Source organism: Embiotoca jacksoni, unplaced genomic scaffold (assembly GCF_022577435.1).
Source record: "Embiotoca jacksoni isolate LCO1_2020_lvr unplaced genomic scaffold, fEmbJac1.0.p SCAF_3, whole genome shotgun sequence".
NCBI classification, from domain to species: domain Eukaryota; kingdom Metazoa; phylum Chordata; class Actinopteri; family Embiotocidae; genus Embiotoca; species Embiotoca jacksoni.
Window position 1 is genome coordinate 6290987 of NW_027185381.1, and position 24354 is coordinate 6315340.

A 24354-nucleotide genomic window follows, 5' to 3' on the forward strand; every position below is an offset into this window, starting at 1 on the left:
TGACATATAACATGTGTCCAACTAAAAACTAAAATTCTATTTTTAACACTAAGAACATGTCTAAATAATAATTTGATTATAAAACAATTGTTTGAGGACTTCTTTTTTTAAAGGTTTGTGACCTAATGAAAAACTGATCTGGGAAGTTCCAACATAGTGCAAATGAGAAAAAGAAAGCTCTGTTCTCAGTTTTCTAAAACATATTTAGAAGTTGTCACAGTGTAAAAAGAGAGAGATTTATAGCATCTTATATATTTTAAAGTGTGATTTTTCTTCCCAATAAAACCTCCAACATCACGCTTCTACTGTGGCTGTCAAAACTGACTTCGACAACTGACATTTGCTGTAATGTTTCAGTAATATCATAAAAGACATCAAATGTTAGGCTGCTGTGCCTTTTTTTTTTTAATTTTGCTGAAGATAAAATAAACTCTTTTCAGTTGTGTGTGTTCTCAGATGGAGCTGCTGTGAGGTTGCTGTCGTAATCGTCGTCAGATGAAACAGGACTGTAAGTACATAGAAAATCAAAACATGTGACGTTAATTGTAAACGGTGGCTGTAATATTGTTGAGAGGGTGCATTGCATCTGCGTCAGTTGTCAGATATTTTTAAGGCTGTGAATATGACTCACTGGGCAGATGTTTGTGAAAAGAGCTGTCAGTTTGTAGAGTTCAGAGAGGGAAGTAGTGGTTCTCTGTGACTCCTGATTATTGCGAATATCATGGCGCATATGTTGGGATGCGTAGAGGGAAGATTACGCATTATGCAGTTTTACGTTGCTGTGTTATGTTGCTGGGATGCTTCTACTGAAAAGTTACTTTGGCTGAAAAGAATCGTGCTTTATCACGGACCTTAAACAGGGGAAATCATCAGCTAAAAAGGTAAGAATTTGAAAAGGAGTGGGGTGGACAGGTGTGCGTAAAGGAGATGGCAGGAGTGATCTGTTCACTAGTCTCTGTCAGCTGTGTGTCTGATACTGAGACAGTTATTGAAATCCCTAAGAAGGGCTGAAGTTACTTTTGTAAAGCTTTATTCGTGTTAAAGGTTTCAGTGTGTCGCTGTCCACTTGTGCTGTGCTGAAACGCGCATTTCAGCACAGCATAAGTGGACAGCGACGCATCAAGGACTGAGAATTTAAAAAAAGAAGACGTCGACACATTAAATCGCTTTCCTCTGAACTGTGACAAAGTCTGTGTGTGAACTCCAGTCATGCCAACAAAATGGCATCATATATTATGTTAATTTCGGGAAAGAAAGGTGGTTGAAATTAGTCGTCACAGTTCTCATGATTTTGTCAACGTGAGAAATTATCAGCACCGGAGGAAACATTTGTTCTAAACGTTGCACTTATCTGACTCTTCTTATATCTTTAAATCGGTTAATTTTTGCTCATCTTAAAAAACATTTATTAATACTTAAATTAAGAAAATTACAGATTAATATTGGACTCCCTAAAAGGTGAAAGTATAAACCGTGAAGATACCAACACGGTGAGTGGAACAACTGATTTATGTTGTGTGCCGAAGTGGACGGTGTGTATAGTTTAAAAAAAAAGAAGAAAAAAAGAAGGTTAGCATAGGCTGTAATAAAGTGAGAGAATGAGTGTGTGCGTGTGTGTTGAGTGAGGAAAGCTGTGTGTTGCAGGGCATAAGAAAGGTGGTGTGTGAGTGTGTGTATGAGTGTGTGTGTGCTCAGGGCTACCGATACTAGGAGTGGTAGATATACTTGTCCTATAAACCTGAAATTATAAAATATTCAAAGCTGTAATTTTGTTTATTATTATGCCACAAGTGGTACGAAATAGACAAACAAGAATATGCCTAAATTTAATTTGAAATAAAAAGCTACCCTACAATGCAACATCGTGCGTGTGAAGATGCGGTGGAAAAGCTGATGTTTGTGCACTTTCTCGGCGTGTTTAAGGTCTTGATGGCACAGACGCACGTAGAGATTTTCACAGGGAATTGTGCACAACTAAATACTAATTTTCTCTCTTATTTTCAGCTGTTGGGCTGCGAGGACACGTCCGTCACCTGAAGTTCGACTCTCAAAACGTCTGATAGGTGTTTGTATCATGTGTAATTTTTCCCCCCTTTTTTGTGGATATTTAATATTTGTTTTAAAAAAAAAATTACGCTCCTTTTGTGACTCTTAGAAAAGTCATGGTGCTGGCTGTGTTGCACGACACTTAAACGCTGTGTCTCCTGCTTTTAATCTGAAATCTATCAGCAAGTATTTGTGTCCAAATCTAGATCCATGTTGGAGCCTTTCAGTCAATAAATATTTTCAAAGATTAATAACTTAAATTGTGTAATATTGGCTGTGCAATGATGTCAGATTAAAATCAGTGTTATAAAAGTATTTTTGTATCGATTATTTTCTAAAAGATGGCATTTTTTTGTAAATATATTTTACTCCACTTTGTAACGATGACTGAAACAGCTGCTCAATAATACATTTAATTTCATCCCGTTTGATAGTGTTACACAACTTGCTGCTCCCTCTTCCCGATGTCACGTTGACATCGATCCCTGCACTTGTGTCAAAAAATGCGCGCAGCTACTTGATGACTGTCAGCACGTAGACACATTTTTATACTCTTGTCCCTCTGCTGAGTACATGGCAATGTTTGCTTTGTGCCACAGACTCTTAGTTTGTCTGAATTTTATGTTTAGTTTGCGCGTGTCCGAGAGAGACAGGGAGCATGGCGGCAGGTGGGGTGGGCTGGAGTCTAAAAATGCTGCTTGCAAACAGCGTTTCTGGGTCGGAGTGGGGAGCAGAGAGCGCATGCTGCTGAGGACAAAATCATGACAGTCGGCTGTGGTGAAACATCCAGCGTCTGTTAGCATGACTGACTTATTCGTTTGCATTGAAATGTGAAGAAACAGTGAAATAAAGCGATGGAAATTCACATGCCTGTCTCAATGTTTATGTAACACACGCACACACACACACATCACATGTCATCTGTTTTGGATGGGGAACTTACTACGATGGAGCAATCTCGCGAGAGCGTGAAAAGCGAAAGTTGGGTAGGGGATTGTAGTTTTTTTGTTTTATTTGGGGCGCTCACACTAGCATGTTGAGGCAGAGGCGAATGTGGAAGAGTTATCTGGCTCAAAATAAGCGAATCCAAGCGCCAGGATGCCTCACTGCACCAGCTTTTACATTTTTCAGAGCTTATCAGCAGTATGATGCAGACAGAATACCTAAAATAGACGAGTGACTCATGTCTAGTTCGGAGCAGGCTGACCTCATAGACTTACAGCACTTTAGCCAATCAGCTGTCTCCAAATGCTCTCCATAGGGCGGGAGGACGCGCACATTTTTCACCAATGAGAGCTTCCTTTCATTCATAAAGTGGTGTGGGCAGTTTTTTTTCCGAAAGCGTGGGTTTGGAGGGTTTCATAATCCTGACTGAAACCGTCAAACCTGTTCTGTGAAGGACCAATGACAGACTCTGGATGGGAGCTGCCGTAATGTTTGCCCAATCGCTCCTCATCCCGGTCTGCCTTTGACCCACCCTGCTTCATACAGAAAATCGAATGAATGGGTGAAGCTCTGCAGTTGACTGACATGCAAATGCGCCAACCGGCGGAGTGGATCAGCCGACAGACAGCTGCTGCAGCCAATAAAGAGCAGAGGAGGGCGGTGCAGAGTAGGAGGTGGGCGGTGCACTTTAAATCAGGCTAGACAAGTGTTGGGGGAGTGTGTGTGATGCTACAACCTCTTTAAAAAGGGACTCTCTCTCACGTTGTGGCTTGGAAATTAGAGCACATTGCCTAAAATTGAGGTCTCCACATACACACTCTCTCACACGCCGAGTCACCGAGAGCCGCTGTCATGAACTGGATGAACGTTGAGGAGATGATCCGCAGGGCCGAGACGCCTCTCTTCTGGGTCGGTGCGTTCACTGTGGCCTCCCTGGTGCTGTGGCTGCTCTACAGGCTGTTCTCAGGCTTTAGGATCTGGGTCTTGGGAAATGGGAAGCTGCTCTCTCCGAAGCTGGGCAAATGGGCAGGTGAGTAGGGTCACATCAATTTCCACGCCACCTACAGTAGGATCACGGTCACGAAGAGGGCAGCTCAGAAGTAGACAGGTGGACTCGACGTGCAAGCACCAGAATGAGGTTATTGAGCTCAAACTTCACTTTGGCACAAAGGAAAGCTGCATTCTGGTGCGAGTTTTGTGGCTTAATTCAAGGGGAGCTCGGTGTTGCGTAACAGGCGCAGGTAAGCAGATGATTGACTGACAAGATAATGGTCCTTATTAGCTCAATTGGGGTTTTTTTTCCTCGCGTCAAACACAGCACCGTGTGCTGCCAGGGGCTCCAATCAGCGTTTTCACCCACATTTGGAGCGGTAGGGGGATGCCCCACAATGGTGAGCCAGGAGCCAAATTGCGCAGGCTATGCGCACTTTTTAGAGAGCTGTTTTATGTGGGTGAGTTCTCAGCCAGAGCACTACTGAACCACATTAGCCCATCCGCATGATGTAGGACAAACTCGTATGCTTAATTAAAACGTGACCTACATCTAGATCATTCTCATAGCTTTTGATCTATGTGTCACATTAGAGTAGCTTGTCTGTCATATAGACACGTGTGCTAATATTTCTTTACTTTACTTTGTATGTTTATATATCCGGGTGGTGTTAGTCAGTCTTTTGTATCGTCGGTCTCTTTCTAATTAGTCTTTCTTGTCACATTACCCTTGTCCCATTCCGTTTGCACTACATATAGTTTAAGATTAGAATATCATTAATTGGATTTGGCAATATAATGTACTTTTTAAACGTGCTTAAAGTGATATGGCGTTCAAAACGAAGTGTATTTTGGTTTTGGTAGAGACTAGTCTCATAGGAATCGCCCTGCCATGGCTTGACCCACTTCTCCAGTCTCTTATTTGGAGAAGACTGCTGCGTCTGGAGCCTCTTGCTGCGCAATTTGCCAGGCGCTCTCCTTCGCATCGGGATAGGTCGATATTCTCCCCCTTTCTGTCATCCAAAAAACAAACGGATGATGTGAAGGCTTGTTGTCGTCTTGTTTTTTTTTCTTTTTTAAAATTTAAATAGCAGCTATGTTTGTCTTTGCAACGTAACGCACTTCACCTTCAAACCATCGTTTTTTTTAATCAATATTATTATTTTTGTGTTATTAAAAGGGATGTTTAATTGATACTATGTGCGCCATAAGATGGAATGAAATGCAGGACGCGAAGGTAGGGTGCTTTTAAGAATGACTAATACCCAATTTTTTTGGTGATTTTAAAGAAGTATGCGGAGGAATACCGGTGCACACCGATGAGTCATGCGCTTGTTCATTGCCTCGTCATCCATTGGTCATATAGAAAGTGAAATGATCACCACCATCACTTCTCCTCCTCCACCCCCATATCTTGTCAGATATAGCACTGACTTGGCACTAGAGGTTTCTTTCTTGTATTCTTAGTGACCAAAAACGTTTTTTGTTTTTTTTAATTTGATTTTTTTTTTTTAAATATATTTTTAAAATTATACTCTAGCAGAGGCAATTTTTTGGTGCATTAATTATGGATCTAATGTAATCTCTGATGCAGTAGAACTTGCATGCCACTCCCTGAAACCAATTGCTGCCACCAGACAAGTGGGTTGGAGATGGCAGGAAGTGTGTATGTGTGTGGGTATGTGGGTGTGTGGGTGTGTGAGTGTGTGAGAGATGGGAGGAGAGGTGGGAATGTAGATGTGTGCAATAGGGATGAGGTGTTCTCAGCTGGTTCTACCAGATGTGCAGGTCTGGCCAGTTTAGGCAGTGGTGTGGTTTATTGTTTAGCACAAACGTCAAGTGGTAAGACTCGCTGTCCCCACCTGTTGCAACAAGTTTTATTGAGAAATCTTCAAATTGTGAGTTTCATCCGAATGCACATTAAGCAACCAGAGTGTAACATGTGAAGTCCTATCAAACCTTAAATATGTGTGCCATGACAGTAAACATTCACTGTGCAACATATTTACTTTTTTTAAATTTTCAAAAGCATTTAAAGCTTCATCACATTTCTCTCTCTTTTTTTTTTAAGACTATAGTTGTGGAAAATAACTTTTAATCCAGCAGCCCTTCAATTTAATGCTATTTAGACTAATGGTACTGAGTGATAATGTGAGATGATAATACTGGCTACTGTAAATAATATTTAAAATAATAAGGGAAGATGCTTTTTTTTTTCTATTTCAGCCAAAGAACAAGTCTTAGATTGACATACTTTCTAGAAAAATGTGCCACGTTGGAGGACTTATGTCATCCTTTAAACATGCTTTTTGCAACACACGTGGCTGCTACCACAACACAGGAGGCAGCTAGTATTTCCTGGTTGGACAGGTTTGAGTGTGCTGGTGGTTGAGGTAAAGTTTGGACTGTAACACTAAAACTAGATCTGACAAAAGTCGAACACCTTCCCTTTTCTGCGAGGTAAAGTAGGTTAGGTTGGAGTTTTTCCTGCTATCACAGCGCATCTCTGTCTGTGTTGGGCTGGAGCTGTGCAGCTCTCATGCAGAGCAGAGCAGGGATTTCTCTGGAGTTCCTCTGCCAATGACTGGTCTTCCCCTCAGAAGGTGAATGGGACTTCTAGTGGTTGAACAGGGGCACTGCAACATGAGTCAAAGCGGCTTCCCCAGCCTCTCTGCTGCACTGTCTCTTCCACACACTCGCCCTCCCCACCTCCTGCCAGCCCAAACCATGTCTGCAGCCCAGTTTTTCTTTTTCTTTTTTGTAAAGGAATGGCACTCTAGATAAAAACACAGTTTTACCGGTCAAGAAATCCTTTTATTTTTTTGCATATTTGTAAAAAACAAAAAAGCCACGTGTGCATCAAAAGAGTGGCAAAATGCCTGCATATTTTTTTTTAGCGGTTTGCAGGAATCTGGCTTTCAAACAGACATTTAATCGTAACATTTTGAAAGAAATTTTAAAAAGCAGATTTTATTTTTTTTATGATGCGTTCTTCAATATGTATTATTTTATTTCCTGTAGAGCAGCTTTTCAATCTAACGTGTAGTTCTCCATTTTCTCCTCTCCACTCCCTCCTCCAGTCTTGGCCCCCAGCATCCTGTATTATATAAGGGAGCCAGTGTCTGTCCTGTTGCGTGCGCGTGTGTGTGTGCGCGTGTGTGTGCACGTGTGTGTGCGTGTGTGTGTAAAACTGCTTTATAGAGATGTAAATTAGACCAAAGGGAGCTTTTTCTGGGGGGAAGGAGTGGGGGATAGTGATGTGACATGTGCCTTAGAAGTGACCCCCTGCCCTCTTTGACATTAGAGTTTATTGAGAAAATGGTCCTATTATATAAGCAGGATACAGCCATTTATCAGTACAGTACAGCACATAAGTGACAAAGACTTGGGTCAGCACTTATGCAAGAATTTAGTTGAGTTGGATGTGGCTCCAGGAATAAACATTTGGGGCATGCCAGTTTATCAATGCAGGCTGCAGGCAAATCAGAATTGCAGGCTGATGTTAATTATTGTGAGAGATTCATTTTCAATTTTTTTTTTTTTTTTTGTATGACTAGGCATTAGGCTTCATTCATGGTGAGGAACATGCACATATGTGAATGAAATGTATCACTGCGTGTGTTTCAACTGAGGCAGAGTCTCCACGTCTTGTGAATGTGCTTCCCCCTAGTGTTTTGTGTGTGTGTGTGTGTGTGTGAGAGAGGGAGGGGGGGGGGGGGTTGGAGCGAAAGAGAACACTGCTGTTCATGTGATGAACACGCTCTGTGACACGTGCCGGAGCCAGGGATGCTGGGTAAAAAAAAGTGGAAAAAAAAATCCTCAGCATCTCCCTCATTTCAAGCCCGTCTCAAGCCCTGCCTGTGTGTGTTTCTCTATCTATTTGCACTTTCTTTGTGGCTACAGTACCATTTTGCTCTGAGCAAACAAAGGACAAAGAAATCCATCTCATGTATTTGTTTGCCCACAAACCTCTTCTCACAAAGTCTCACCACAGAATCCCCCTCCATTCAGTTTATGGTTTCTTAGCGAGCATTTAATTTAAGTCTATCATTAGCAGTACTGATAATTATCAATGTTAATTTATTCAAACATGAACTGGTAATGCTGTAATCACTTTTAAATTATTGCCTGTTGTGTTGTATGTTATGTCTGTCTTCTTCTAGTAACTTGTGCTCCACAAATCTTTATTTTATTAGACACTTTTACAAACAACTGATTAAATGGTCCAGTTTTCACTGCTTATTTTCATTATCAATTGATCTGTAAATTATTTGCCTGAATAATTTTTTTGCTGTATGTATGAAATTTCACAAGTTAACTAATAATGTCTATACAGTTTCCTAAAGTCCAAAGTGACCTCCCCAATTTGAAACCAATAGTCTGAAACCCAGATTTACTTTAAGATATACGATTAAAGAAGCAAATCTTTACAAGAAGCTGGAATGAGAGACATTTTATTATTTGGAGAATAAAGTGGCTAAAATTAACTTCATATTCATCAAATAAATATTTCTGTGCTAAAATAGACCTTGTACTTAAAAAGGAAGTCCATTTTTTTTGTTTTGTTGAAAAAAACAGAGTAATGAAGCACATCCAGACACATTAGCTTGTACATACAGCTGAATAGTACAACTATTGAACAGCAATTCCCAAAATACACCTTATTTAAACATTGAGTCGTTTTAAGCCGTGCACTGCTACTCCAACTTTAACCAAGTTTTCAGCTGAACTATATCATAACCAAGATAGGAAGGGCATCAAGTGTAATAATGAAGTTGTTAGACATGTTGTTTAGACACACAATACAGGACTGTCAGCATATTTAGAGTTAGTGAAGTTATAGCGTTCTGTAAAGTGACACCAAACATTACAAGAGTTTGGTTGCAGTCCAACATGTCATGGAAGGTAGTTTGTTCAGTTGCGAATATCTGTTGAAATATTTTTTGAGGTCTTTGGACGTCAGACTTTCAGGGACAAGCCTAAGGCGAAGCTGGTATTGTATGAAGTCATGTTCTGATTTATTTCCATTATCTAACCTCAGTGCAAATAAAGCACCCCCCCCCCCCCCCCACACACACACACACACACATCACCTGACAAATACAGGGAGTGTAGGAGATGAAACTGTTGCACAAGGAGTTCACAGTTTAAGAAACAAAGAACAAAAGGCACATGAGGTTTGATAGGACTGAAAAGATAATGTCAGTGTGGGCTGGCCTCAATTTCAAGGTTATTTGGCTGTAAGATGATCGAGCAGGAAAATGTGATGGATGGCATGTGTGTTGTATCATCCTCCTCATACTCGTGTCTTTTAAACACAAGCTATCATTACATTTGTAGAGGAACTCCATGTTATTTGTATCCACCACTGTGAATTACATACAGGCCAATTTCAGTCATGCACCATCGAGGTCTGCGTGCATGCAGGTTGTCATGCCTACCACCAAAGACTCCAGCAGGTGATTTCACTGATTAACACCCTTTCAGCCAAAGGACGGACTAATAAAGTGCAACCAGTTGTCGGCTTTGTTTGAAAAGAAAACGTCTGCACAGTACAGTCTGTCCTCAACAGCACACGGTCAAATAACAAAGTTAGTTTTTTTTCTCAAAAATCTCCTTGTCTCAAACCAAGTATAGTTGTGGTGAAAGAAATTGATTTTTAAATGTGACTGTAGAGAAAGGAGGGGGACAGGACTATTTTTTGCTCTGTACCCAAATATAGATGCTGGTTCTATCTTGGGCAGCTCTGAAGTACATGTTCTCTTTTTCTCTCTCCCTCTGTCTCCCACCCTCCCTCCCCTCATCGCTCCCTCTCCCCCGGCCTGATCAAGCTTTATTTTTGTAGACTTTTATATTAACCATGTGACTTGCCTCCCTTGCTATTAATGCAGCATGTGTGTGTTTGAATGTGGAGGGTGGGTGGATGGAGAGTTGTGTGTGTGTGTTTTGGGTGAGGGATGGAGGGAGGGTGTCTGTCTGTGTGTGTGTGTAGGGTGTGTGTAGGGTGTGTGTGTGGGGGGGGGGGGGCTGTCTTTGGATCTTCTGCTGCGTCCCTCCCTCCATCTTTTTTTCTCCCTCTGAGGCAGGAGGGGCTGCTCGTTGATAGGCGAGTTTGGGGTGCGACAGATTACATAACGGTACGTAACGAGAGTGGGGCACACAAGGACCGCAGTCTCTCCTCACTGAGAATCTTAATGGGGGTTTGGTGGTGGTGGGGAGGGCTGTGGGGAGTTTTAGCACTTATTTTAGTTCTGTCCCCCTGTCTTTGTGTAAGTCTACAACTAAACGCCAGATAAACGTATTCATACTAATCGGCACACCTCCATATTGTGTGTATGTGAATGATCCGTCTTCTAATATGAGCAGCTCATCCCCACACACGTGCCTTCTCATGCGGTCCACATTAATCTAAAGCAAAGATATCAGCGGATGAGGAATTTCTGGTGTGCACTGCTCATGCTGGCGTCGGGGCTTTAGGTGGAGGGCTCAGGATGCAGCAGCAGCCTGGCTGTCGTGGCGACGATGGTGGGGGATCTTGTTGGTATTCAGGTGTTGCGGCAGGCAGGCGAGCAGGCAGCTCCCAGACGAGGCAGTGCAGGCGCTGCTATTTTTACTCCTCCTGCTCTTTTTTTAGACCCTCGGAATAGTGAGCAGGCAGCGGCAGGGGCTGCTCCACTGCTGAGGAGGGAGGGGAGGGAGACAGAAAAGGCTGGGGGATGTCAATACCTCTGGACGTGATGTGCAGCTCTAAGCACAGCAGAGCTGCGGTGCAAATGCGCCCCCGTCAGGGCGCCTCGAAGACTGAACCGTGGACCAGTTTCTTCAGAGGTGATGGGATGGAGGGGGGGAAACTGGGGTTGAGAGCCGTGTTGCTAGGAGTAAATGAGACGCAGTGGAGCACACATCGTTTCTGCCGGCACACACGCATGCATGCATTCATGGATTCACACTGCTTTTCAACGGTCTCTCCCAAATCTGCTTTTTTTTTTTTTTTTTTTTCATTGCACACAGAACTTTCATACGTGGTTGCCCCATCAAAACACATACACCCTCTGCCGTCAGCGTGTGAGCGTCAGCAGTGCTGCTGTCACTCGCTTGCTTGCGTAGACCCATCTTTGTTACGTTATATCTGTGTATCACTGATGTCATGCGTTGCTCACGTGAGGGAAATCATGTCCTGCTTTGAGCACTGGGATATATATATATATATATATATATATATATATATATATATATGTGTGTGTGTGTGTGTGTCTGATTGCTTGCTCATAAATCCATAAATCGTTCGAAGTTACGGGGATTACAACCCAGAAATTGTTCTTTTTTTCTTGTTTCTTGTTTCTGCTGCACTCGTGATGGCTGATACCAACTCGAAGGCAAAAAGCAAGACTTTAGCTGTGTCCTCATCCCACTGTACTTGCCCCCCCCCCACACACACACACACACACTTCACTCTCACTCAGTCCCCAGACAACGTTTATTGAGAAAATGGTACTATTATATAATGGGTGGGAGGAGTGTACTCATTCATAAGTACAGCACGAAGATTTGGAGAGTGGGGAGGGGGCATTAGGCCTGAGGGGGGGTTTGGTTGCCTCATGCACAGTGGAAAATCACAATTCAAAGTACTTAAAAGAAGTCAGTGGTGATAAAATGATCTCTGATGGTCTCACTATTTGTTTTTCTGAGGTAGATGCAGGAATTATTCATACACTCATGTATATCTTGCTTCCCACTTTTTGATAGAAAATCCCCTCTATACAGTACATCAGTTTTACACTCTTCCTTAATTGTAGACTGAGTAGAATTTATTTTTATTTTTTTGAATGCTCATTTCAGTTAAAATAAGTGAGAGGACAGCAAGAGAATATTTTAAAAGTTTAAAATGGGTGGTTTCATGTAGTCCTTGAATTACGGTATGTTTTTTTGTGGGGGGTGTGACATAAATTTTCAAATGCACCGTGACTGTAACGCTCTGCGATACCGTTTTGCTTAAACTATACTTGTTGAATGAATTTAAAGATTATGTCCACACAGACAAAACTGGACTCTGATTAGTTTACAGCAAAATGTTCACTATTTTAAATGACACACACCTGCAGAGGGGATTTTCAGTTTGAAATGGAAAAATTCAACTCAAAAGCTAGAAGAGTGATACTACTTTTGCATTCTTAAAAAGCATAACGTGTTTAACCTGTACATATTGTTTGACACGTAGCACAGATGAGGACTGTAATATCCAAGTTCAAAAGGTAATGCTGCAAGTCCATTTTAAGTACATAATACATTCTTGCACACTCTCCTCTTTCAGACTGAAGTTCAAACAGTGATGCTGTACGTGCATTTTGTTGCATTCTTGATACATTCCTAAACACAGGTGCAATTCTGTGCACCTCAAACTCCGTCATGTGAGCGAAACACCTTTCTGTGGGGTAACTTTGTTCAATGTGACAGGAATGTAGTCGGTGCACTGAGGCCTCTCCTTGTATTTTATTGTTTTTTCAAGTTCTTTGTTCAGCTGGTATTGCTTGTCTTGTTTCATCGAGGTTCCCATAGTCCTAGTTAGTAGAAGGTAAACCTTATCAGTCAGGACTTTTCCTAACATGTTGATACAAGTTGGTTTCGAAAGGCTGTATTGCTGTTACCTCCAGCAAGCTTGTAATTTCAGTTTTGCTAATTTTCATGATCTAAGTTGTTTCATGCTCCTCATCTCTGCATAGTGTTCATTTGAAATCTTAAACACTCTTGAAATAAGCTAGAAACCTGCCGTGATATTCACGCAACAGAGCCTGATTTTTGCAGTTTTTCACAAGCGGATATTTTTGGAAATATGTTATCCATCATTTGCAGTATTTCTAGGGATATTTGACCTATTGTGGTGTTGTGTTTAATACAAACTCTAGCGTATAAAACAAATAAATTGTATCCGCTCCATCATTCTGCCATTTTACTTAGCAGCGGCTTTAGCCTCTCCCTGGTTCTCTCTGCCCCCACCTGCATCTGCAACCAGAGCCTGATTTGGTACAGCCCGTGCCCATTGAGGCTTTTCTGCCACGGAGCGTTTCATTCTTAACATGGGGGAGGTTTAAAAATAACCAGGGATTCTGCTCTCTTTTCACTTTTGACTTTGTGCTACTCGCTCTCACTCCTCGCCTCTCATTCACTCACTTGTTCTTCTCTCTCCCCCTCACCTCCACCGAGATCTCTATTCTCTGCCTTTCTCCTTCACTCATTCGCTCTCTTGCTTTGCTCCAGTTCTATTTTTAGCCGCCCCTAGGATCCCTCCTCACCCCTCCACCCCCCCTCCCATCTCCCACCACCCTCCCTCCCCCACTTCACCCTCCTTTCTCCTGCTCCATGTTCGTCATCACTCCCTCCTCTCTGCATCCCCTCTCTCATTTTGTCTCTTTTTCCAGCTCTTTGCCAGAGAATGTCCTCTACCTCTATTAATCTTTCATCAAGCCTCCCTAATATATTCATGATTCACAACTATGTGTATGCGTGTGTATTCGTGAGTACCCCTAACCCCCCCCCACCCCACCACCACCGCACCCTTCTTTTTTGTTTGTCCTATGTTCATTTCTCTACCTCCCCTCTCTCTCTTCCGTCCTTCCCTCCATCCTTTCTCCCCACCATCCTCCGTCAGTCAAGTAGAGGCTGGGGTTGATGGGCAGTGAAGGTTTAAAAATAGCACTGCTTGCTTGACAAGGTGAAGAGAACTCTGAACACAAGAGGAACATTCAGCCTCTTTACCATCTTTTGTTGTGCTTTGAAGAAATCTTTCCTCTGCTTTTACCAAACTGTTCTGCACTGATTTGCCAGCATTTTCCTTTCTCCATCTTTTTTCTAAACTAGAAACACCTCATTTAACCTTGCTGGTCAAATTTAGTGAAAGTGAGAAGTGATTCAAGGCTGCGTTGATGTGCAGAAATTCATATTGTTTTACATCCCTGGAGCTGCTCCCAGTGAGGTATCGGTGGGTGTTGAGGGCTTTGTGAATCCTATACAGTCTTCTGTCTTTGTTTTGCTTTAATCGACATCATTTCATCTCTTTGTTGTCTTTGTAGCTCAGTCCTGGTGATTTGTCTCATATCTATACCATCTTGAATTGTACTCGAACAGCACGTGCACTTTGAGAATCAACACGCGGTGAGCATCTCGTCCAAAAAGATGACTGTCATTGTAGAGCTTAGAGAGAGGCCTGTCTTACCTCCATATTGGGGCTTTGAGACGCATCGATGACAGCTGCCAGTGGCCAAACCTGATGTGAACATTTGTCATAAGCTTCTGAACAAAGATCAGATTTGCATGTGTGTTAATGTGTGACTGTCACAAGATGCAAAGATAAAAGAATTGCTGCCATAACATAGTGCCACAGTAATAAGTCGGTCTACAGTGAGTTGGTGGTGGGGCTGATGTAGCATGGCTGAGGCCATTTGGCAGGGTGAGAGTAAGGAGAATAAAAGTGAGGCCATGATTTCAATCAGATCATTCTTCCGAACCGATCTTTTTTTTTTTTTTTTTTTTTGTCTTTGAGACTTTAAGGAATATCTACTTCTGGATTCTTTGAACAGAATTTGAATTGACCCTTGACCTACTGTGACAGTGCTTCAAGAGATTGTACAATATAATGACCTTTTTTACTTCTTTATTTCTGTTTCTCTCCAGTTGTGACAGGAGCCACGGATGGAATCGGGAAATCCTATGCGGAGGAGGTGAGGCTCCTGGACCCTTATTTATTTAATTTCTTTCACGGAAAAGCTATGACTCATGCACATACACACGCCATGCTCACTTATAGGCCACGGTAGGGAAGAGCTCTTACAGTCCTATTAACGTGTACGAGAGGCCTCACACGTGTGTGTGTGTGTGTGTGTGTACGTACGCACACACACACACACACACACACACACACACACACACAATTGAACACAGGCTTACCAAGAGGAGCTCGTACAGAGGTAACAAGCGCATGTTGAAGAGGGGCTACCCTGCCACGTTTTTGGCCCATACCAGTGTGGGCGTGCTGGCTGTATAATATAGTCATGTAGGGCCTTTGACTCATACTGTTGCTGTTTGTGCTACAGTGGGGCTCGCTGCTTGTCACGCAACAGTAGGTCATCATGTTACCCAGCTAATCCATGCTGGATTTTTAAGCATGTTCATTTTTATGCAGAAACAGTCAAGTCAAACACACATTGCTTCAGATGCTCATGAAAAGCCCACACAGCCGAGGCTTAACATGGTCAAACTTGTTTCAGTGTCCTGTAGAAGCAACAAAAGGAAGTAGCTGGTGAGAATGGGACAAAAATTGTAGGAAAATGGGATGAATCTTTTTGCACGGCAGAAATTTGACTTGTCGGTAAGGAAAGCACAGGTGGAATTAATGATGGCTCCGTTTCTTTAAGTGTTCCATTAAGTTATAATGGTAAACCAGCATAGACAAAAGCAGAACCCCCTGAATGGAATGAAGATGCCATTAATACAACTGTGCTTTCCCCACTGTGACTTCTAACTTTATCTGTATCACCACAATCCTAAGGAAGTCTGACGGGGGAAACCGTTCCTGTTCTGACGTCTTTAATCAAATGTCTCTCTTCTGGAAGCATGTTGTGAGCAGAACAAGTGTTTATACATGCAAATCAAGAGAAGGGATCAATCTATGGCTCCTGGATCTATTTGGCATGTTTTACCCTAATTTTTCAAATTATATGTTACAGAAAATTGAGGGAAACAACCTTAACACTTTAGAGTGTTGGTGCTTCTGACAAAAAGTTTGATCCGTTTCTGGTCAAATCCTTTTTGTATTATTGGTGTGCTTTCTAGACACCAATCTCTTTGTGTTACCATCCGTAGTTGCCAACACTGTATGTGACTTTAATTAATTTACCATCATTTGGCTGACAAATCTGCTGCCTTCCTCTGCATGTATGACAGCAGTGAGCTCTCTTTTAGAAAGAAGACGTTGTGTCATCATCGATCAGTTGAAAACAATGATACCTTAGAGATTATGGTCCAACTTGTGCATCTGTTACTCACTGGCTTTTGCTTTCTAGTTGGCTCGTCGAGGATTTGCCATGATGCTGATCAGTCGCTCCCAGGACAAGCTGGATGACGTGGCCAGGTCACTTGGTGAGTTTTTTTTTTTTTTTTTTTAAGTGTGTTTGTCTCCACAACATCATGGAAACCTGTTCGGGGATGAGAGCACGGTGAGTGGGCTGATGAGGATGTGTGTATGGGCAGGCAGTGACGTGCAACCTCCCTGCCTGTCGGCTACAGGGTTTCCCGGGCCTCGATAAAAGGGCACATATTCGGCATGAGGAGTTAGCATTGAGTCAAAAGAGAAGTGGAAAGAAATGTGTCTTGGGGAGAAACACTTGTTTTCCTACGTTCATCATAAATGTTTGAATCTATACAAAGTTGTAGGTCTTCTAGTTCACCGTTCCATGAACACAATGTATTTGTTTTATAGAATATGTCATTTTGGCAGTAGTTTGACTGTTTAGATTTGTCCTGTAAATCCCCTTTTTCATGCTGTTGTGCAGCCTACCAGGACAAGCATTTACTGTGTTAGAAATGCTTGAGAATTGGAAACATGCTGCCAACAAAGCAGGCTGTGTTTTACTTCCTCACTGTTTGAATGAAAAAAAACCTGATTATATTTCTGGCCTGATTAAGGAATCTGTTCCTTTTGAGATATTTGTAAGAAACAGACCAGGCTTTCCTCATTCAAATCTTCCAACAAGTTGTAAGTGATTGTCCATATGAAAGGAATAAACTTTTTTCTTCCTCCATGTTGGCCTGTCTCCAGATTTTAACAGAGGCTGAATAGTGAGTGCCCCCCTCTCCCGTTAATGGTGCCCTCTCCCCAACTCGCTCTCTTTCCATCTGTCTCTGATGTCTCCCACAGCGCAATTTCCCCTGTCGTGCTTCAAGTCCACAGAGGGGGCTGATGGGTAGTCACGAGCAGGGTGCGGCGTGCCAAACTCCAGCACTCCTCCCTCACGATTAATCTGACAAAACTGCCCTCCTTAACATGTAACTGAGCAACCCACCCTGTCCCACCTACCATTTTATTGCTCTACATGTTTGTCCTCTCTTATGCACTCTCATTTGACTTTTGATTGCACCTGTCGCCAACCCCAAATTACTCCTCCAATTTGGCAACCTCAGACTTCATATATCTGCTTCTTTGCCACCGTGTCACCAGCTGCTTTTTATCATTTTCTTTAACATGGACTCTCAATTGTTATTATGACAAACAATAATCTGAGGTATAGATTTCAGGGGGGCTTCAACCCATAAGCCCCCTTTTTAATTTACTGTGCCCACCCCACATCCCTTCCAGGTTCCCCTTTTTGATCTTGTCTCAAGTCTGCCTGAACACACTGACACACAACTGCTCTTTGCCGAGGCACATCCCAGGAATTTTCCTCTTATAACTCCCTCGGCCACCTATCAGCTAAACGAGTCTTTGGACAATAAATTCTAATTGCAGCAGGCGTGTCAAACATGACGAGGGAGTGGGGGGATAGGGGCGGGAGACACCACTCGGCTGGTTTGTTGGTACGCAGTGCCCTCTTCAGTTCTAGTCTGACAGGGACTGGTTTCATGCACCATTCATTTGAATGGAATCAAGGTTGTGAAACAGGATTGCTCTGGTGTTGGGCCATGTAATGATCTCTTTACATGAAAGTGCTGGCAGATTTGTGACACGTTATAAATGTGTGCTGTAAAGTCATCACCTATGAAGATGAATGATCTTAAACATGCACTACTCCTCGCTTTGTTATCGCAACAACACAAATACTACAATGTAAATTTCATTTCTACAGTTTAAAACACTTTTTGTTGCCAATATGTCATTGTAACTTTATAATTAATTGACACTTTGTTTGCAGAGGATCAGTATAAAGTGAAGACCAAGACCATTGCTGTTGATTTTGGAAATGCAGACATCTATTCCAAGATCGAGGCGGGGCTGGCCGGTCTGGAGATCGGTGTTCTTGGTAAGCCCTAATTGCTGCAACTTTTCTATCTTCTTTGCTTGTGTTGACAGGGCAACACAAGTATCCTACTGCTCTCTCCAGTGATCACTTACAACTATGTCCTCTTGTCCTAAATGGGTGTATTCCATAGAGACGTATAGAATAAAGACCTCTTTCAAAAATACAAAACAAAGCTATAAGACACTTGACATTCCCTTACCATGTGCATTTATACATCATGAGACTCATTGTGTTTGGAAAATGTTCATAGAGTCATGAGCATTTATAGAAGTTAAACTTTATTCATACAGTTGAAGGGTGTTTGTGAAACTGCTGGCAGGCTTCATTTTGTGGTTTTGCTGTATACATCAGCCATGCTGTGTGGTGTCTGAATTGCACAGCACAAGTTGTAGAAATTCAAGGTGGTCTGACCTCCTGATTCTTCTGAAAAATAGAGTAATTTGATTCAATTTAATACTTGTTTAAATACTAAAGTTGACATCTATATGATTTCACTACAAAGTTAACAACGTGCACTCATTACTTGTCATATATAAGGTCTGTTGTGGTAGTGTCTTCTTCATGACAGTGACATGACAATTTTATCAAAGGACCCTTTTGGAGGCATGTGCTATTTCATTCACTTAAATTTGAGCTTGAGAGACATTTCAGAAAACATCCTTTTGTGACTGATACCTCGAGTTATGTTGTATGTTTACAGTTGCGCCAAAGTTTCAGCTGTTTGGTGAAATTTTCAGACGTTTAGATTTGAGAGTTCACGTACCTTGCAGCTGAACATTTAAGGAACTCTTTGTTCCTTTTTTATGATACCAGTTGTGCTCTACTGGTTGCAAGGTGTGGCTGTGTCTACTGTGGAGGAAATGGCCATTACTAGCTTGTTTGCTTTTGCCGCCACCTTGTGGTAGATATTTTAGATAGTTTGAGTTTCTTAGCTCCAGGTTATTTAATGAAAACAGTAGAATCATTGCTTTTTCCTCCCCCAGTTAACAATGTTGGTGTGTCTTACCGCTACCCTGAGTACTACCTCCACATCCCTGATCTGGACAACGTGAGTAATCTTGTAAAAGTATCATGTAAAGTTGCTGCTAGTTTTCTGGGACTATAAAGTAAAACCTCAAACAGAAAGAAAAGCAAAATAACAATGAAATATTGAGTCTATACTGCCTCTATATCATCTCTGCTTCCTCTTATTTGAGGTGATAGGTCTGTTCTGTATAAACATATCCTCTTATACACGAGTGTTTAACTGACTTGTGCTTTTTGTGTTTCAGTTCATCACAAATATGATCAACGTCAACATGACCTCAGTGTGCCAGGTGAGTGTCTCTATCCAGAATGACTCTGCACACTTCAGCTCTCTTCCAAATGGTTGCAAACCATATTATGCCCCAAGTGTTTGTTTAAAGCTGAGCCATGGCCATCACCCCCCCCCCCCCTTCTGTTGTTCTCCCCTTCTTTTTCCTTCTTCTGTTCCTACCATGGTACCTGCAGTGTCTCAGTTGTTCCCAAAGCAACGGTGGACTACACCAACGCTGTCTGTGCTCATCACCCACGCAACTCTCTCTCTCTCTCTCTCTCTCTCTCTCTCTCTCTCTCTCTTTGCTGGTCTTTGCTTGTCTCTTGCTCCCTTTCCCTCCTACTTTTAGGTTGTTGTTTTTTTTTTAAATAAAACTTTGTCCTCTGTTCCCCTTTCCCCTCATTCCCCTTCATGACTTGTCATCATCTTTGTGTGATTTATGTTAACAGAGCTTGTGTTGTTGTTCTTTTAGATGACCCGTCTTGTGCTGCCCAGAATGGCTGAAAGGTGAGTTAAATGATCGGCTTCCATGTTTTGCGACATGACTGCAGTCAAATATCAGTGTAGTGGATGATGGATTGTGGCACAGATCTTGGAAAGGAATCGCAAAATTAATATGAAAAACAGTATTTGGGAGATGACACTTTATAAAGGTGACTCTTTTATTGGGAAGTGGGACAAGAAATCCTCACCGAGCCTTTTCCATCACTGCATTTCTCTTTCCCTCTCCTCCTTTGTTCGCAATGCTGACAAGCTTTCAATTCACACAAAGTACTCTTCCTACCCGATTGGCTGCTCTTCTCCCATGTGATTGCTGCTGGCCAATAGCAGCACAGGCACATTTGGTGCCTTGTGAGGCTGGAGCATCTCCACTACATCACTGCAGCAACAGGCTGCCATGGCAACCCACACGACCACTACCACACTGTTTTAGTGTGTGTGTGCTTTATTGCTTTGTGTGTATTTGTCAGTGTGCTAAATGTGTATAGACACAGGGTTCCCACTGGCCTGGAATATCATTGAAAGTTTGGGGATGTGATTGAAAGCATAAGGACTTTAAAACACTTCTGAAAGTTTATCTATTTGCTGTTCTGGGATCAGTGCTTGAGGAAAGCCTTGTGATAAAGAATTATGTTGTTATGGCAGCAAAGGTGAAACTGAGGATTTCACCAGTGTTTTTTTATTTTTTTATGTGGCAATGTGAATGTGAAGCCTCTTGTGTAATTTTAATGATGGTCCTTGAATTTCATGAATTCACTGAAAATTCTCTGGATGTGTCTTTTGTCATCTTTACTTTACAGACTACAATCTACATTTACATTGTTGTGTTTTTCTCAGGTCCAAAGGTGTCATCCTCAACATCTCCTCTGCCAGCGGCATGTACCCCGTCCCTCTGCTCACAGTCTACTCTTCAACCAAGGTATGTATGACACCTTGGCATGTGTCCATTATAAACAAACAAGACTTCTTTCTAGAAACGGATTATTTTGTAATGCTATTGATCAGTATCTGCTACTGTTTTGCCCCATGTGAAAATGGGGAGAACAGAACAACTTGTTATAGACACACGTCTTGACCATCTTTCATCCTTCTGTGTGCAGGCCTTTGTGGATTTCTTCTCTCGTGGCCTTCAGGAGGAATACAGACGTCAGGGTATCATCATCCAGGTGAGTTTGCAACTTGTCTGATAGGAATTAACCTCTCTTCTCCACCCTGCATAGGATTTTTTTTTTTTTTTTCCCAGATGACTGCATCATGATGATTATATATGATAAATGAAACCAGGTGGATGCCAGGTGGAGCGAACAGCAGTACAACATTGTTTCCCTACTCTAACTTTGAGAGATAGTACCACGAACTATATATATCTGTTGGCCTCGATCAGGGTTTCATTTGTTTCTAGATAATGTGTTAAATTATCCCAATCTCAGCAGAAAATGTGAATTTCCTAAAAGTCTGTATTTAGATGGTGCACAGCTGCCTCTGTAACTCACTCCTCGTGTGAGAGGACATGATCCACAGGTCATTTGCACCGTGGGAACTGGGGTGGCTGTTGGACCAAGATTTTATTATGTTTTGTTGGTTTTGCTGAAACTTTTGCTATTGGCTCTGTGACAAAGGAAAGTAAAAGCTGCTCCTCTGAAGCTTTTTACCACACTTTCAGATAAAACAAAATGGAGCTTGTTGATCTTAACCGGTCTGAATTTAAGGGCAATGAAATGAATGCATGCTGTTGACAATACGGCATTTTAGCCCTTTAAGCAGTGGCTTTTTGGAAAAAAAAACAAAAACAAAAAACAACCATGTTCCACATCAGGCTGGTTGGTTCTGTTGGTTTTTTTAAAGCACCCCCTGTAGTTTTCACTCATGTGCCACCTTGTGGTTGGAGTGTGTACAGGCGATTCAACTTCACAAACCCAAAGCCCCAGACATCACAGCAGTGTACAGATGAGATGTTCTGTGCTTTAAGCTGAAGAGTAATTTACAGTGCACATTGGTCAGTGTCACAGGAGGACACGACTTGCCGCCATTTAAATTTAACTAATTCCAAGGTTATCTAAATCAAGAAACTTGACCCATATGCTAACCTGAAGAGGAACAAGAAATGTATTTTATTAGACTCTGTTTCAGTTATTGTTTGGCCTGGATATTTTTTTTTTTTCTTTTTAAGCTCATCTCATACGTTCATCTTTTGTCTCCCTGCAGAGCGTTCTTCCCTTCTTTGTGGCCACTAAAATGACTCGTATCAGGAAGCCCACCCTGGATAAGCCCACCCCAGAGCGCTATGTGGCAGCTGAGCTCAACACTGTGGGTCTGCAGAGCCAGACCAATGGCTACTTCCCCCATGCTGTCATGGTAAGAAATGGAAATCTTACTATAAATGCAAATCTATGCAGGAATACAAAATTTACTTGAATGTTGCTCTTGGTTATAACAAGTCAGATGTAGGATTTTTATATTAATATTCCTTGAGGACCTTTAATGAAATCTGTATTCAGTTACAATCCATATCCAGGCGGTATTTTGTCTTAATGTACGTGATGTAAAACCTTCGTAAATGTTTTGGACCAAACAATTTGCTTTTGCATTAATACCCTGAAAGCTACAGTTTTAATTCACTGTGAATACATGCATTGTGTCTTTGATCACAGGGTTGGGTGACCACCAAGATGGTGCCGAACAACCTTGTTATCTTCCTGGGGGCCAGCATGAACCGTGTGCAGCGTACGGGGTACCTGCATAGGAGGAAGCTGCGGGAGCAGAGGAACGGAGAGATTCTGAAGAGTGACTAGAAAGATTGTTGACAATGACGCAGGCTGCCACCCTGTTATGACCCACTGCAGCATTTAAGGAAGAGACAAAGTGTGTGTGTGTGCGATAGATCCTGCATGGCTATCTGAGATTTCACCTTTGTGCCTTCAGTAAATGTGTACATCAGAGCATGTGTGTTGACTCTGTTTAAAACTGCAGCGTTCTACCCTGATGTTATTTGTCTGGGGAGATATTGCCAAAGAAGTCAGGAGGTGAAATTATAATAAAATGCTGCTCTTGGCAATGGACATTACTATTTTTTGTTAGTGACACCGGTGGAAATAATACAGCCCCCCCCCCCCCCCCCCCCCCCCCAAAAAAAAAGTGATTTGTTAACCCTGCTGTTGTAAGCAGTGGAAAATGGTGGTGGATAACTTTTTTTTTATATATACATATATATATATATATATATAATTATATATGTATAATTATTTATTTTATATTTGTATGAACACACGAGCCAAACCCTGACTTTCAAAACTAGCTTTCAACCAACTGTTTACAAATCGCCGAGACATTTAAAGATGGCAATATCTGCTTTTTATAGTGCCAGTTTACTTGCATCACTGAACTCGTCATGTGTTTGCTCTTTCCTCCTCTTTTTTTCTATGATATTCCATGTTTACCATATGTTTAAAATAACTCTTTGTGGTGGGTTGTTTTGCAAATGTATCACTTGTTTTAAGCCAAGTTTGGCACAGTAAGGTGCATTTATCCATGCATTAATGCTGGAAGTGGTCAGATTCAGTGAAAGGGCACTTGGTGTTTCATTTATTATGAAAGGAGGTTATTAACTAGTGCTATGTCCATGTGAACTACTCAGTATTTCCCGCCTCCCTTGATCACAATGTCAACCTTTCCATTTTTTTCTTTAGGGTTTTGAGTGGATTTCACAGGGATACAGAATAATATTGGTTCACTTGGGGCAAATGTCCCTCCAGCTGCAGCTAAAATATATTTTTTCTTTGGTTTTACATCATCAGCTGTGGTTTCACATTACTTAAAGAATCATTTACATACGACCAAATATATGCTCCCAAAACAGGGGAATGGCACCTCTTTATACTTAGTTCCCATGTCCTTATGCTACACAATATGCTGTGGTCTGACCTGTGCCTCAGCTCAGTGCCTTTGTGAATATGCATAGTTTCTTGAGTCTTTTTTATGCTTGGAAATTAAGAATTGAATTTTTACAGGTAAAATGTACTGTTTACATTTATCCTGCTGATGGCAACTTATGTTTTCTACTATTTGTAAATAAAAGCTTTGGCAAATGGTCTGACATTTTGTTGTTTGTTTGTTTTAATTTACTGTAAATGCATCCATTGTGTCTTTGATCACAGGGTTGGGTGACTACCAAGCTGGTATGTATATATCTATCTATCTATCTAGCTCTCTAGCTCTCTATCTCTCTAGCTCTCTATCTCTATCTATCTATCTACAGTGCATCCGGAAAGTATTCACAGCGCTTCACTTTTTCCACATTTTGTTGTTACAGCTTTATTCCAAAATTGATTAAATACATTTTTTCCCTCAAAATTCTACACGTAATACCCCATAATGCTAATGTGAAAAAAGTTGCAAAGGCTGTGAATACTTATGTACGTGTTATATTTTCATTCTTTATTTTTAATAGATCTGCAAAAATTTGAAACAAACTTTTTTCACTTTGTCATTATGGGGTATTGTGTGTAGAACTTTGAGGAAAAAAATGAATTTAATCCATTTTGGAATAAGGCGTAACATAACAAAATG

The 24354-nt window shown here is 41.6% G+C and overlaps 1 protein-coding gene across 1 annotated transcript; it reads left to right on the forward strand.

Moving 5' to 3' along the window:
* Window positions 1–3711: 3711 nt before the first annotated feature.
* On the forward strand, window positions 3712–23883 carry hsd17b12a (hydroxysteroid (17-beta) dehydrogenase 12a). Its single transcript, XM_069163258.1, has 11 exons — window positions 3712–4021; window positions 14650–14696; window positions 16038–16113; window positions 17883–17990; window positions 18974–19038; window positions 19262–19306; window positions 19760–19794; window positions 20626–20707; window positions 20889–20954; window positions 21994–22143; window positions 22440–23883. Exons 1-11 carry the CDS (start codon window positions 3844–3846, stop codon window positions 22578–22580), a joined length of 993 nt encoding a protein of 330 aa, XP_069019359.1. The 5' UTR covers window positions 3712–3843; the 3' UTR covers window positions 22581–23883.
* The last annotated feature ends 471 nt before the right edge of the window (window positions 23884–24354 follow it).